Consider the following 12,013-nt stretch of genomic DNA (forward strand, 5'->3'; position numbering starts at 1 on the left):
ACGGACTCTGTGCTGTATCAAGTTTTCACAATCATCGAACACTTTTTCTTTCTTCTTGAGTAGAAGCAGACCGTCTTTTAAAGTTTTCAAAGGCATTTTTCAAGTCTTAATTTCTGTGATCTAGCTGATATAGTGATATAAATATCATCTGGCTTCAGATGCTATGTTCCTTTTCTGGTTGTGTTCAGTATCTCTCCTCTCATTTCAGGTCTTTTTGCACATTCTGTGTGTCATCTATGCCAGGGCTGCCAAACACATTTAAGTTCAGGGGTCAACTTTGTCCTTGTCAAGCCTTGTTTAGATTCAACCTTTCCTTAGTTGAAGTCATGCGTTTGGCTCCTGTGTGAAACCAATATGTCTTAATGTGCCGTTTCCAGGTAGCTTTCCCAGTTCCACACATAAAACACCTGAACACTCCACTACTGAAAACTAATAAGTATAAGTGACATCAAACATGGAGCCTTGTTTATAACTGGAAGATCAAGGTTTGAATTCCACTGAGAGGGTTTCATACATTCAGTCACAAACCCAGAGGATATTGGAGATTAAAGTTGAATCACTGTGCTTTTTGAAGTTTTTCTTCCACTCTGGGAGCAAAAACTCTTTAAACATGTTGGTATCAACAGAGCTGAACATTGATTTGGGAAACTTTATGCTATTAGAAACACTGTTATATTAAATGATGAGTATTCAGGAAACAGAAATTGACAATATTCATGGTATAATCACAATTATTGTGTCTATCTGTTAAAGTTCGTCTAAATTTGAGTCTGCAGCTTGTTAAATGTTCGTAGAGGAGATATAATCCTCCTTTGCAGTGTAAACACTGGGCTCATTTAAGTTATTTTGGCACTGTGGGGGCAGTGGTCACATATTTTAAAGTTTAATCTGATGTTTTCTGGTCTGATTCTCATTGTGAGCCATGTCTTTTCTATAAGTCTGATTAAAATTAGTGTAATTAGATTTCTTTTTACAGACATGTAGGAACCATGAGCATTGGTGTACTTTCTATAAATTGTCACAAACACATAATATCAAATAATTCTTGCAGTGGTTTTATCATCCAATTTCAACTCACACAGTCGATTTTAATCCTCTAAAATAAAACAACTGAAATAAATTGGGCAAAATTGTCTTTGAGCGCTCTTCTTAGGACGGTGTGATGAGTTAGCAACACAATAAAAAATAAAAAAATCCAATATTTGCCCGGAACTGAATTTTTCTATCAGTGATAATGAGTGAAAATGTTCAATAAACAATTTGAAGAGATTGCTCCTCACAGGTAGAAAAAGACATGTGGAAAACTTAAGAGTCCACTACAGGCAGAAAAGATAACACAGACTTCATTTGTGGTGAAAAAGCTAAGAAATATCACCATTTATCCAGACTAAAGAAATCAACATGTGGCCACAGGAAAAGTGGATTTCCTAATATTATTCCTTATTATTTTTTATTCTTTTTCTTCAAACCATAAATGCCAATTGAAAATAACTACCAGCATGTTTTTGCATGAAAAGGCATGTGTGTTTTAAAAAAACAAAAGCTGAAAAGAGCCGCTGTTACTCATTAACGATGCATTAATGAAAGAATTGATAGCTCAGAGAAATGAAATTGCTTTCTGGGCATCGATCAGGTGTAAAAACCCGAAAGAGCTCACAAAAACAAGTCTGTCTTTTGTTACTCGGTACCTTTTGAAATAAAAGAAATACCTAAGATCAATGATTATTTTCAGTCTCATTTGTTTGTTTCAGATTTCTATTCGGAAAAATAATAAATAAATAAGCGTGACAGTGGGCAGATGCATTCGTTTTTTCTGTAATTTGTGTCTTTTGCAAAACCCAGAAAAACTGTGGTTTAAAATCTCACTTGTGTTTTTACTCACCATCGCCTGAGGGAAGATGAAGGGTGGGAGATAACATGTGAGAGAAAAAAGAAGAAGAAAGAGAAGGTTAGAAACAAACAAACAGGATCCCCCTCTGAGAGGACCGGCAGCTTTAACCCTGAAACCAGCTATTCGGCGCTCGCATACAAATTACCACACAGCAGGCGCCACGATACAGGAGCTGCGCCATGGTTACCCTGCAAGCAACCAATCTTAGGAACGTCGAACAGGAAATGGCCATATGGACGACCCCAGTGTCACCCAGCCAGGTGTGCTTTTGCATAAAAAATAGGGAAGTGTTCAGTATCTGAGGCCCTGTTCACACGGCAACATTTTGAAAACGATGTCTGTTTACACGGAAACGGCAGAAATGCTGGAAACGATGTAGTGAGCACAAAGCGCCACTAGTGGGTGCTGTTATTTGTATAAACAGACCTAAGACCCAGGAGAATATGGACTCGGAGTGATGATGTTAGTGTCCATCTACTCACGCATAAGCAGAAGAATTATTTACTACAGCTGTGGTTTTCACCTGTTCCCACGGAGACACAGTCGGAACATTTCCTAAAAGTTCCACCTTGGGAGCCGTTTTCAAATAGTGGCATTTTCCCTTGGTTCCATGGAGTCGGAGTGTTTAAAAAAAGTTGCTTTTTTAGGGGTTCGGAACACCTTTGTCGTGTAAACAGACACCAAAAACATAATGAAAGTTTTTGGTTTTCACTTGAAAACATTGTAGACTAAACAGGGCCTGAGAAGAACCATGGTTATAAGACTTAGTGGCCTTATGAAGCAACATTTGTGCTCTGACCAATGGATGCTATGACAAACACATACAAACACATACAATGAAACATTTTTGGAATAAAAACTGTATCTTTTAGACTCCAACTCCCTCCATTAAAGTGCCTTCTGAGCCAATGATGCACAGTGCCTACACCACAACTAGACATTTAGTAGAAAACACACATCACTGCCATACCAAGTAGGACCCTGCTTGTAATTTTAAGTCAGAAGCAAGCAGAGCAAATGATTCACGTGTTCACAGCTTTTATACGGGTCTAAGAAGGAGGAATCAAAAGTTGAATAGAGCAGATTTACTTCCATGCTGCGTGCATTTGCTCAACCCGGTTCATGAGAGCATGTGAGTAGCTACAGTAGGAAAGTGAGGAGCTGAGATCTGTGCAGATAAATAAGATGTGTCAAGTCACAGTAGATGTAGTTCGAGATGTAGTTTTAATCCCCCCCCCCAGCTGCTAAAAACTTGGATCTCCTTTGGACCTACAGTTGTTTCTCCACCACTCTCTCATTGTAAACAATAATACTTTCACCTTACGTTCTCCACGCAAGTCCAACCGTCTGAGAATATGGTATGTTGACATAAAATGGTGTTTAAATTGCACAAAGCACAGACTATGTTTGACTTTATCAGCCAATAACATATTTTAGTCTTTATAGCACAGGTTATAATTAACTTTAACTAAAAGGGAAGCCACTGTGACTTTGACCTTATGAATAATGAGTTTTGATGGAGAGATGTATGGACCGAATATAAATAAATGTTCAACTGCAGATCAAGAGACATTGCATGATTGAAAAGCAAGACAATCGACCATGACCAAATGTGTAATTTAAATAGGGTCTTGGAGGCAGACCTTGAATGTTACTCACCAGTTCACTAACAAGTGGAATTGGCCTCCTCTTGCGGAGGTCTGGCATGCTGTCGATGCCAAATGGTGCATTTCCCCTGAACACAATCAATAAAAGCCACAGTGTATTGATCAGTATACAAATAAAGTAAATTCACTGCATTCCTTGCACCAGGGGGTAATATTCTCTCTCTCACATACACATGCACAATATAAAGATTTTTACTGACCCTGGTTTGGCCCATGGGTGCTTGCTGGGGTCACCATCTTGATCTCGGCTCTGTAATAAAATGTCAAAGGTCACACGTTTAGCTATTTGAAGGCTGAGGGGTTTTATTGGCTTCACGACACTGGCACATGCGCAGGCATGAAGCATAAAGGAGAGAGTGAGCAGAGACTGAAGTGGGTTGGTTGAGTTTCATTAAAGCATGCCAAACAGAGGGCTTGGACAAATGTCACCGCCCCCTGAACATATATGAGACTCATAAAAAAAAAAAAAAAAGGGTTTCACCTTGGACAGTGAATGTCTTCCAATTCACATCTGCTTCCAGCAAACAAACAAACAACTATTGATGTCTGACAGCTGGTGGAGGGAATACCATCGCGACAGGAGCAAAACATACAAGCAGAGAAGCCTGACAGACTCACCATCAATATTATTTTTATTATGGGTGCTAATCAATACTGAAATACTCCTGTATGGCATTCTTAAATTGATGGCTTAAACAACAAATGCTGTTAATTGCACACGGATGCACTGAGGCTGACATGTAATAAACCCTAAAGCTTTTCCACAAAAATTGCATTTTCAGGATTGAGTGAGCATTCACTGGGAAATGGCAGCAGGCGATGTAAGCATAATAAAACAGATTAAGTGAAGAGACACTGACATGACAAAATAAACAGTGAAACCAGCACAGAAAAAAAAAATGCCTGTTAGGATGGAGCAGTTTTAATGGGAGGGGGAAAAAAACACAAGAATCAAGGAGTAACCTGATCTCCATCTTGACTTCCTTCTGTGTGAGAGAGAGAAAGGGAAAGACAAAGAAGAACAGTCATGGAACAGCTTGAATCACTGGCCAAAAATAATAAGAAACACTCTGGATTATCCTCTTACTTATAAATGCTCTGGTAATGGTAAAAGCAATACTGCCACTGAGTTTTCAGATAGATAGGGTCTGAGGTCATAAATGTTTCATTAACATGTATAATTTATCATGAAAATGACTTAATATTTCCCCCTTCTCCTTCCTCTTTAATGTCGGGCTTACTTTCCGAGGAGATAATTAATGTTTTCTAATTCAGCAAATGGCTACCGCTGATGCCTTGGAGAGGAGTAAGGGACTTGTGATTTGCAGCTGATACATTATCCTCGAGGGAGTACAAAATTATAGCCCAGGACCATTTGGTGGAGTAAATACCCCGGGGAACGTTTGGTACAGGGCTTATCCATAACTGTTGGGAGAACATATTAAAGGATGAAACCAGCGGTTGGGCCTTCATCAGTATAACGGAGAGCCCTTAGCTGTAAGGGAGGGCGGGGTAATAACGTTTCAACAAGCTGACTTGGCATTTCTGTTTCGATGGGCAACATATATTGAACACTCTGGAGATATTTTTTTTGTCTATTTTTTGGGCTTCTTTTTGCTCAGGTGAATATGTAAGAATTGACAGCCAAACCGGTTGCTGACTGCTATATTTGCACTTTGCTGGGTAAACCCTTTCTTTGACCCCAAGTTAACTATGATAGGCTCCATTCCCATAGCGGACAGGTGACCACTGTGGGTCTCTCAACAAGACCCCTGACCCACATCAGCCCTAATGTGGCTGGCCACCACATCCTATAAATAGGGTAAAATTGAGGAATGTTGAATGGATGACATATTTGCATAATTTTTCAACCTGAGCAAGGAAAGCTTTTTTTTGTTTTACTCCAGAAAACAGAGCACGATTGTGTTTACTCACAAACACTAAAGACACTCGAATACTCCAAAACACAAGAAAACACTGATGTCTTATAAACAGTAATTTCAAACATGAGGGGTGGAAATTATACTGTCAAGAAGTACCAAAAGGTAGAGCAAGTAGTGTATATAAAGAGTTACAATCCCTCCTAATCAACTCAGTCAATGATTAATTAATCACTAAACCAATTGATACTCAAAAAAGGTTAATAATGAAAGACCTATTATGTAAACTGAAATCATGTTATGTCTACCTGGTTCAAAGCCATCCTGACTGAGGGTGGACATGGTCACACTTGCAAGGTTGCGTCTGATCTCTCTTTTCTCACGCAGAATTTGCTGGAAGCTCCTCAGACACTTGAGCCTGCGCTCATCCAACTGGCTTATGTCATTGGATGACTCTCCTGCATCTTCGTCTGATTTACCGTCTGGGGCAGGAGCAACGTCTGTACTGGGTTGTTGTTGCAGTGGAACCTGGCTTTGTCCTATGTCCTCCAATACTGTCGGTTCATCAGTAATGCCAGAGACTGATAAGGATTCTGCTGTGCTGCACTGCGAAAGCTGAGCCTCAACGCTCACATTTGCAGAACTTTCTCGATGGGGTACTGCTGGGATTTCTACAGGGTGTTGTTGAAGGGCACCAGGCTGAGGCAGGATGGAGGTGCTACCTAAGATTGTGTCAGGGCCGACCAGACGTTCTTCAGAGAATGAAGGATTCTTGTCTAAACGGGGAGGATGTTGGCAAATTTCTGTAGAATCCAATGTAAAGCTGGTGTTGGTTAATTCAGGCATAGGTTCTACAGAGAAATGATCTGATCTGTCCAGGGTACTAGATTTGCTGAGCTCGCCCAAAGTCCTACGGCCATCAGCAACATCCCCTTTCTGGCTATCAGCTAATGTTTGCTCAAAGTCTGCTTCATCGCATGTAGCTTTTGAAGGAAATTCACTTGTAGGCAAGTTAGAGGGCATTGATATTTCAAAGTCTGTTTCATCTCCAGGGTTCACAGGGCCAGGTACGTCAAGTTTGCGCAATGCACCCCGCAAAGCAGAGCTAAAATCAAGTACAGCGCGTCCAATTCGTTTCACAGTGAAACTGCCAGCTTGAACATCTGCACTGACAGAGCGAGGGAGTTGGTTTTCTGACATTTGGTAACCAGAATCAGCTCCTTGGATGAATGTACTATTCACGTCAGTGGTACCGAAGAATGGTTCATTCCATGTCACTGCTGAGCCTTTGTAGGATAAATAAGTTTCACCTTGATCATTTTTGGTGTAGCTGAGGTTATTTGATTGGCCAAAGTTAAATCCTTGTCCTTCTTCATCAGGCACATCAACTGAATGGTAACCAGAACTCTGTGGGTACGACAAATCGGCTGTACACTCATGTGCTACCGCAGCACTTGGCTGGCTTCGAGGTCGTCTCCTCCGTGACTGCCATTCTTCCCTGCTGGAGGTGCTGGCGGGTGAGTTGTAATGCTTTCTAGAATGAGTAGAGTGATGTTCTGGGCTTCCTGTGGAGCACTGCCCAGATGCACTGTATCCTCTGGCACCTCTATAGTGGTCCCAGCTACCAGCTCCTTCACAGCAAAGTGAGCTGTGGTCTTCGTGGCTCTCTGGGGTTCTTTCCCTGAGGTAAGTTTCACGATGCCACAAAGAATCTGTGCTGACACTGTGTGGTGGTACGGTGTTCGGCCAATGCTCGTCTACAATATCCGCCCTTTGTTGCCTTCTTCCATGACTAGACGATGGTCTCTCTAGGTCAGATTCAGATTTGGTGCTATGACCAGAGGACAAAGAGCTAATACTTGGACATTCTTGGCTATCCTGCCTTTCAAAATAACCAAAGGTGAGTTTTCTTGCTACAGCACCTACTGGAATATCTGAGCTATGGTCAGAGTTGTCATCTTGTTCGTCCAGTTCCTGATGACATGCTGATTCAGTAATTGGGGACACAGTAGACTCTGTTGATCTTGGTAGAAGGAAATCTCCATGTATGCTATGGCGCTCATTGCATACCTGAGAGAAAAATTTTGAATCAGACTTTGGCATTGCACTACCCAAACTGCCGTAGGCACTTGCAGGCCTCCTGCGGGTGGATTGTCCATCTTTGCATTCTCCTGCCGACCAAGTACCTGCATGTGACCCTGATCCAGTCTTGCTGCTAGAACGAATTCCCTCAATCTCCAACAGCACAGCATCTACACAGGATGACACTTCCTCGACGGACCCTCGGACTGACGTTAGATAATCCCTGAGGTCGGATATTTCCTCTTGGATCTTGTTAATTCCTCTCAGCTCTTTAAGAATGTGCTCTATGATGGCACTGGATTCCTCGTCTTTATCTTCCTCCTCTTCCATTAAAACCCCTGGGAGAGTTCTGTTGAAGTTGTAATCCACACAATCCCCAGCAGAATATGGTCTCTTTGGACGAATACGATGTGAGGCAAAATCTGTCCCAGCGGCTGATGCAAATTTTGTACCATTCATGTCTGGACCAATTGGACTGTAATGTGAACGTGGTCTCATCGGCTCAGGTGGGTCCCGAAGTCCACTTTCAAAGGAGATCCGCTTTAGGTTTGTGGACCTGCAGCTTTTATGTTGCAAAGTACAGGGTATTCTTATACATCCCTCTCTGTTGAGCTCCACCTCTCCTACACATGGTGGACCCGGTCCTACTCCATGCACTTTACTGTTTGGACCTTTTGAAGAGTAGGCTTCAGTTCTGGGGCTAGCCTTTGGATATGCACTCCTATGCTCTTTTCGAACTTCATGTTTCTCCCTTTCCTCTTCCTCCTCGATTCCTGAATAATATGGGTGGGATTCAGGGACATGGTGGTCTGCAGACCCTTGCAACAGACGATGTATTTTTCCCCGGATAACAAGTGCAACCCTGGGATTTGGCGCCCTCTTTTTGGGCGGATGAGTCTTGGACTTGGCACCTCCTTTTGGGGTGACACCTGCTCCATGTTGCCCGTTGAAACGATTCCTGGAGAACATATTCTCAAGAATGTAGACTGTTCTCCAGATAACCACATGGAGAGTGGGAGATAAAATCAAAATGCTTATTCATCATTAAAGCGTGTGGGCCGCATATTAGACCCAGGAACTCAAAGGCCCGGTCAGTGGCCCATGACTGAAAAGGGAAAACAAAGAGCAGAATCACTGAAAGCATTGAAAATACAAGAACATAGGTAAGATGAGGATAAACCTTTTTATCTTCATCAGAAAGGTGATTTTTTCTAATATATACCCAAATAAGTTTCTTTCACACGAGTTCCAACAAAATATAGATATCTAACACAATATTGAGTAAGTGCTCCACCACATTTTCCCCTCTTGCCCTGTACGCCAAAACGATATCCCTCATGTACGCTATGTTTTAATATTTCAAGTCCCAAGGCTGATATGCAGCATGCCAGATGAATGTAACTACCAAAGGTCTCCTGCAGGTCATCAAAAGGTTTTTGGTTGGCTTCATTACTGTTACTTGGAAGCTAAATTTGCAGAATGTATTCATAATGAAACCCAAAGCGGAAGAAATCGGTGTAATTCAGATCAGGATGTGTATGGATAGTGTGCGGGTGCTTTGTCTCACTAAGGACCATGATGCCATGTCTTCAAGAATAGAGTTGAAGGCCTTCAGACTGATTCATTCCTGTCAATGTCACAAAGTGGAGCAACTGTCTTTCATGCAATAAATGAGGAGAAAGAGCTGAAAGTGCAGACAAGAGGTCAGACCAAGTTGCAGGGAATCTGTAAGAGTGACAATGGTCAGTTTGTCCTTATCCAGTGTGACAACACAGATTTTGATCTAAGAGATATTTTTGAAGTACAATAATGAAGTGATTGCTAGATATCACATTCAACCTGGAATCTTGAAATAATACAGACTGTCAAAGAGATGCATGATCAAGAAAAACGTCATTATGAAATGTTTTATGATCACCAATCCCCTTACTATATGGTGTGCCTCATATTATGAAAAATAGTAAAAAAAAAAAATCTCCTTCTGTTACTACAAGAATTGTTACCCTCAAGCGGCAGATTTAATCAGATTCACTGACCGACTACTAATCAGTCTATTCCTTGTCATTCTCAAAGATGTGTGAAGTTTAACAACATTCACCACAATTGCAGTAAAAACACAGTGGATGGAAAACTAGTGGCATCGCTGTCAATCTTAATGAAATGTCAATATTTCAAACCAGAAACTGGGACCTTTTTTTGTGATTTATTGATTTTTGAACAATAAATTGTTGCACATTAACCATACAATCCAAGCACACCATGGACCTTCCTTGGAAAAAGTTCTATATATTACATTTAAAAGTACTCAAAACATTTTCATGAAGTAAGCTACTGTATGAATTAGTCGATATGAATTAACAGTGATGCGACAGTATGCGAGAGCTTCTTATGATAGATGGTCCAGAGATGATTCAGACGAAAGCTGTCATTGCGCTTCAGGGGTCTGTTTACACGGCAGCGGTGCTCGCAGCCTTTTAGGAAACCTTTTGAAATTGTCTTCCAAGGTGGACCTGTGATTGGCTGACCAATCCGGGTTGCATCCCAGCACAATGTTAAAGTGTAAAAGCTTCAGGCTTTTCGCCACAAACTTTTATAAAGCTGATAAAGAATATAGATGGTGCTACTGCATTTTTCTTATATATGCTTATTTCTTCCACTGGCACTATATGTGTTCATAAGCAGTTTGGGTAGGCTAAAATAAATATTTATTACAGCTTGAGCCCAACTCCATCGGTGAAATACTTTATAAAAAAAATGAAAATAAAAAATGTAAGGTTTCGGGAGCCTTAACTGACACACTGTCAACATGAGCTGATGTCTCGCCGATATTTTCTGACTCAGGCTGCTGGTTACTTCTGGCAGAGCCACTCTGACTGTTTCTGTTTTGCTGGCCGGCTGAGAGCAGCTGGTTGATGGCATGTTTGGAAGCCCCACCATCCCCTCCAGCTCCACTGATTAGCGAGCTTGGGGAGGATGGGAGGAAGCTCCGGGCAGGTGCAAGTGTCTCCAAACCGTGTCACGGCTTCAGTCCCATCACTATTCCCGCTCAAAGCTTCCATTATCAAAACCCACAATTTTCCTCTAATTACAAAAGATGGAAGCTGTCTGTGATTTGGTTGATTCGTGTCGCTCTGTATTATTTAAGTGTTCTTGTTGCCAGCTCGCTCTCTGCCATTTCACCTTGGATTCGATCCAAAAAAGGAAGCTCACACTGGAGCCAAAAGGGCAGACTTTGAGTGTCTGCTGCAGTGCCAGCCAATGACAAGGATTACTTCTGAGACATCTCTCTTCCTCTCTGGCAAATTACACTGCAGTGGACCACCAAATCACAAGACAGAAGGAAGAATCGGATTCTAGAGTCTATCTTTTTTATCATTATTTTTGTTAAATTAAATTGGAATGTTATTTTCTTGTGTTTTTCCTGTAATAGTTTGCATTTAAATATTTTAATAGGCTTCTCTGGAAGACCCTAGTTTTAGCACTACCTGCCCAAACAGGCTCCAACAGACAAAGACAAAAAAATTTTAATTGGTGACCACTACCACATATTATTTCAAATACTGCAAGTTTTATCGCTTGAGAATTTTTCTTTTTATCAAATAAATTGGGTTTACATCAGGGGGGTCAAACATTAGGCCCGTGAGCTAAAACATTCCCGCAAAAGGCGCCAATCCAGCCAACCCACCAAAATTTCAAAGAAAACTAAGAAATTATTTTGTATCCTTATGTCTAGGAGACAAAACTCATAAACACTTCTATTAAGGTTTGTAACAATACATTTAAAAATCGCTTACTGCACTTTAGCTTATTTTTCCAGTTAAAAAGTACTTGAGGTACCCTGAGAACACAATCTCTCAACTGTCAATATGACTATGAACGAAGACCATTAGTGTCAATGAAAGAATAAACTGAAAATAAAGACAAGTCAGGACATGAGGACGGCTGAGCGCAAGTATTCAGAGGGAGCTGATGGATTAATTAATGAATTAAAGACTTGAAACATGACAATTAAGGTCTTGCTGAGAGTTCATATCTACTTCATCAGCAAGTGCAAGCGTCATAATTCCTCATGCAGAAAAACGAGTGGTTTCTGGAACTATTGGCAGGAAGCTGAGTACACAGGAAGACGTTGAGCCACAATTCGCCACTGAACACGGAAGTGGTAGTCATTGTGACAGAACTGCTGCTGTTGCTTCTTCAGCTTTGTTTTACGGAGTATCAACCACTCAGTTGCACTGAAATAAATGTTGCATGGAAGAATAATGAAGTTAGTAAAAGTGATATTTGATGCCTTTAATATAAATGTCCAAAATCCCACTTATTTCTAAATTTATTGCATACAATAAAATGTCAAGCAATGCGTTACTGAGTACTAAAAGTCCAACAATTTATTGTGTTTTGGCAAATAATTGCCTTCCTAGGATTTACTAGAACTTTTTAATTCCCTATAAAAGTGCATGCAATAGAAACATCAAGTTAAAGGAGATTCATTT

General features: G+C 40.9%; 1 protein-coding gene across 1 annotated transcript in view; it reads right to left on the reverse strand.

Moving 5' to 3' along the window:
- unc13ba (unc-13 homolog Ba (C. elegans)) overlaps window positions 1–12,013 on the reverse strand; it is a 181,484-nt gene that overhangs the window by 72,475 nt on the left and 96,996 nt on the right. Inside the window, exons 12-13 of the mRNA XM_080466529.1 lie at window positions 3,759–3,808; window positions 3,551–3,626 (exon numbers count right to left, since the gene is read on the reverse strand). Coding sequence (XP_080322655.1) covers window positions 3,551–3,626; window positions 3,759–3,808 — 126 coding nt within the window. The remainder of the gene's footprint in view (window positions 1–3,550; window positions 3,627–3,758; window positions 3,809–12,013) is intronic.

This window comes from Lipophrys pholis (genome assembly GCF_963383615.2).
Source record: "Lipophrys pholis genome assembly, chromosome: 7".
NCBI classification, from domain to species: Eukaryota; Metazoa; Chordata; class Actinopteri; order Blenniiformes; family Blenniidae; genus Lipophrys; species Lipophrys pholis.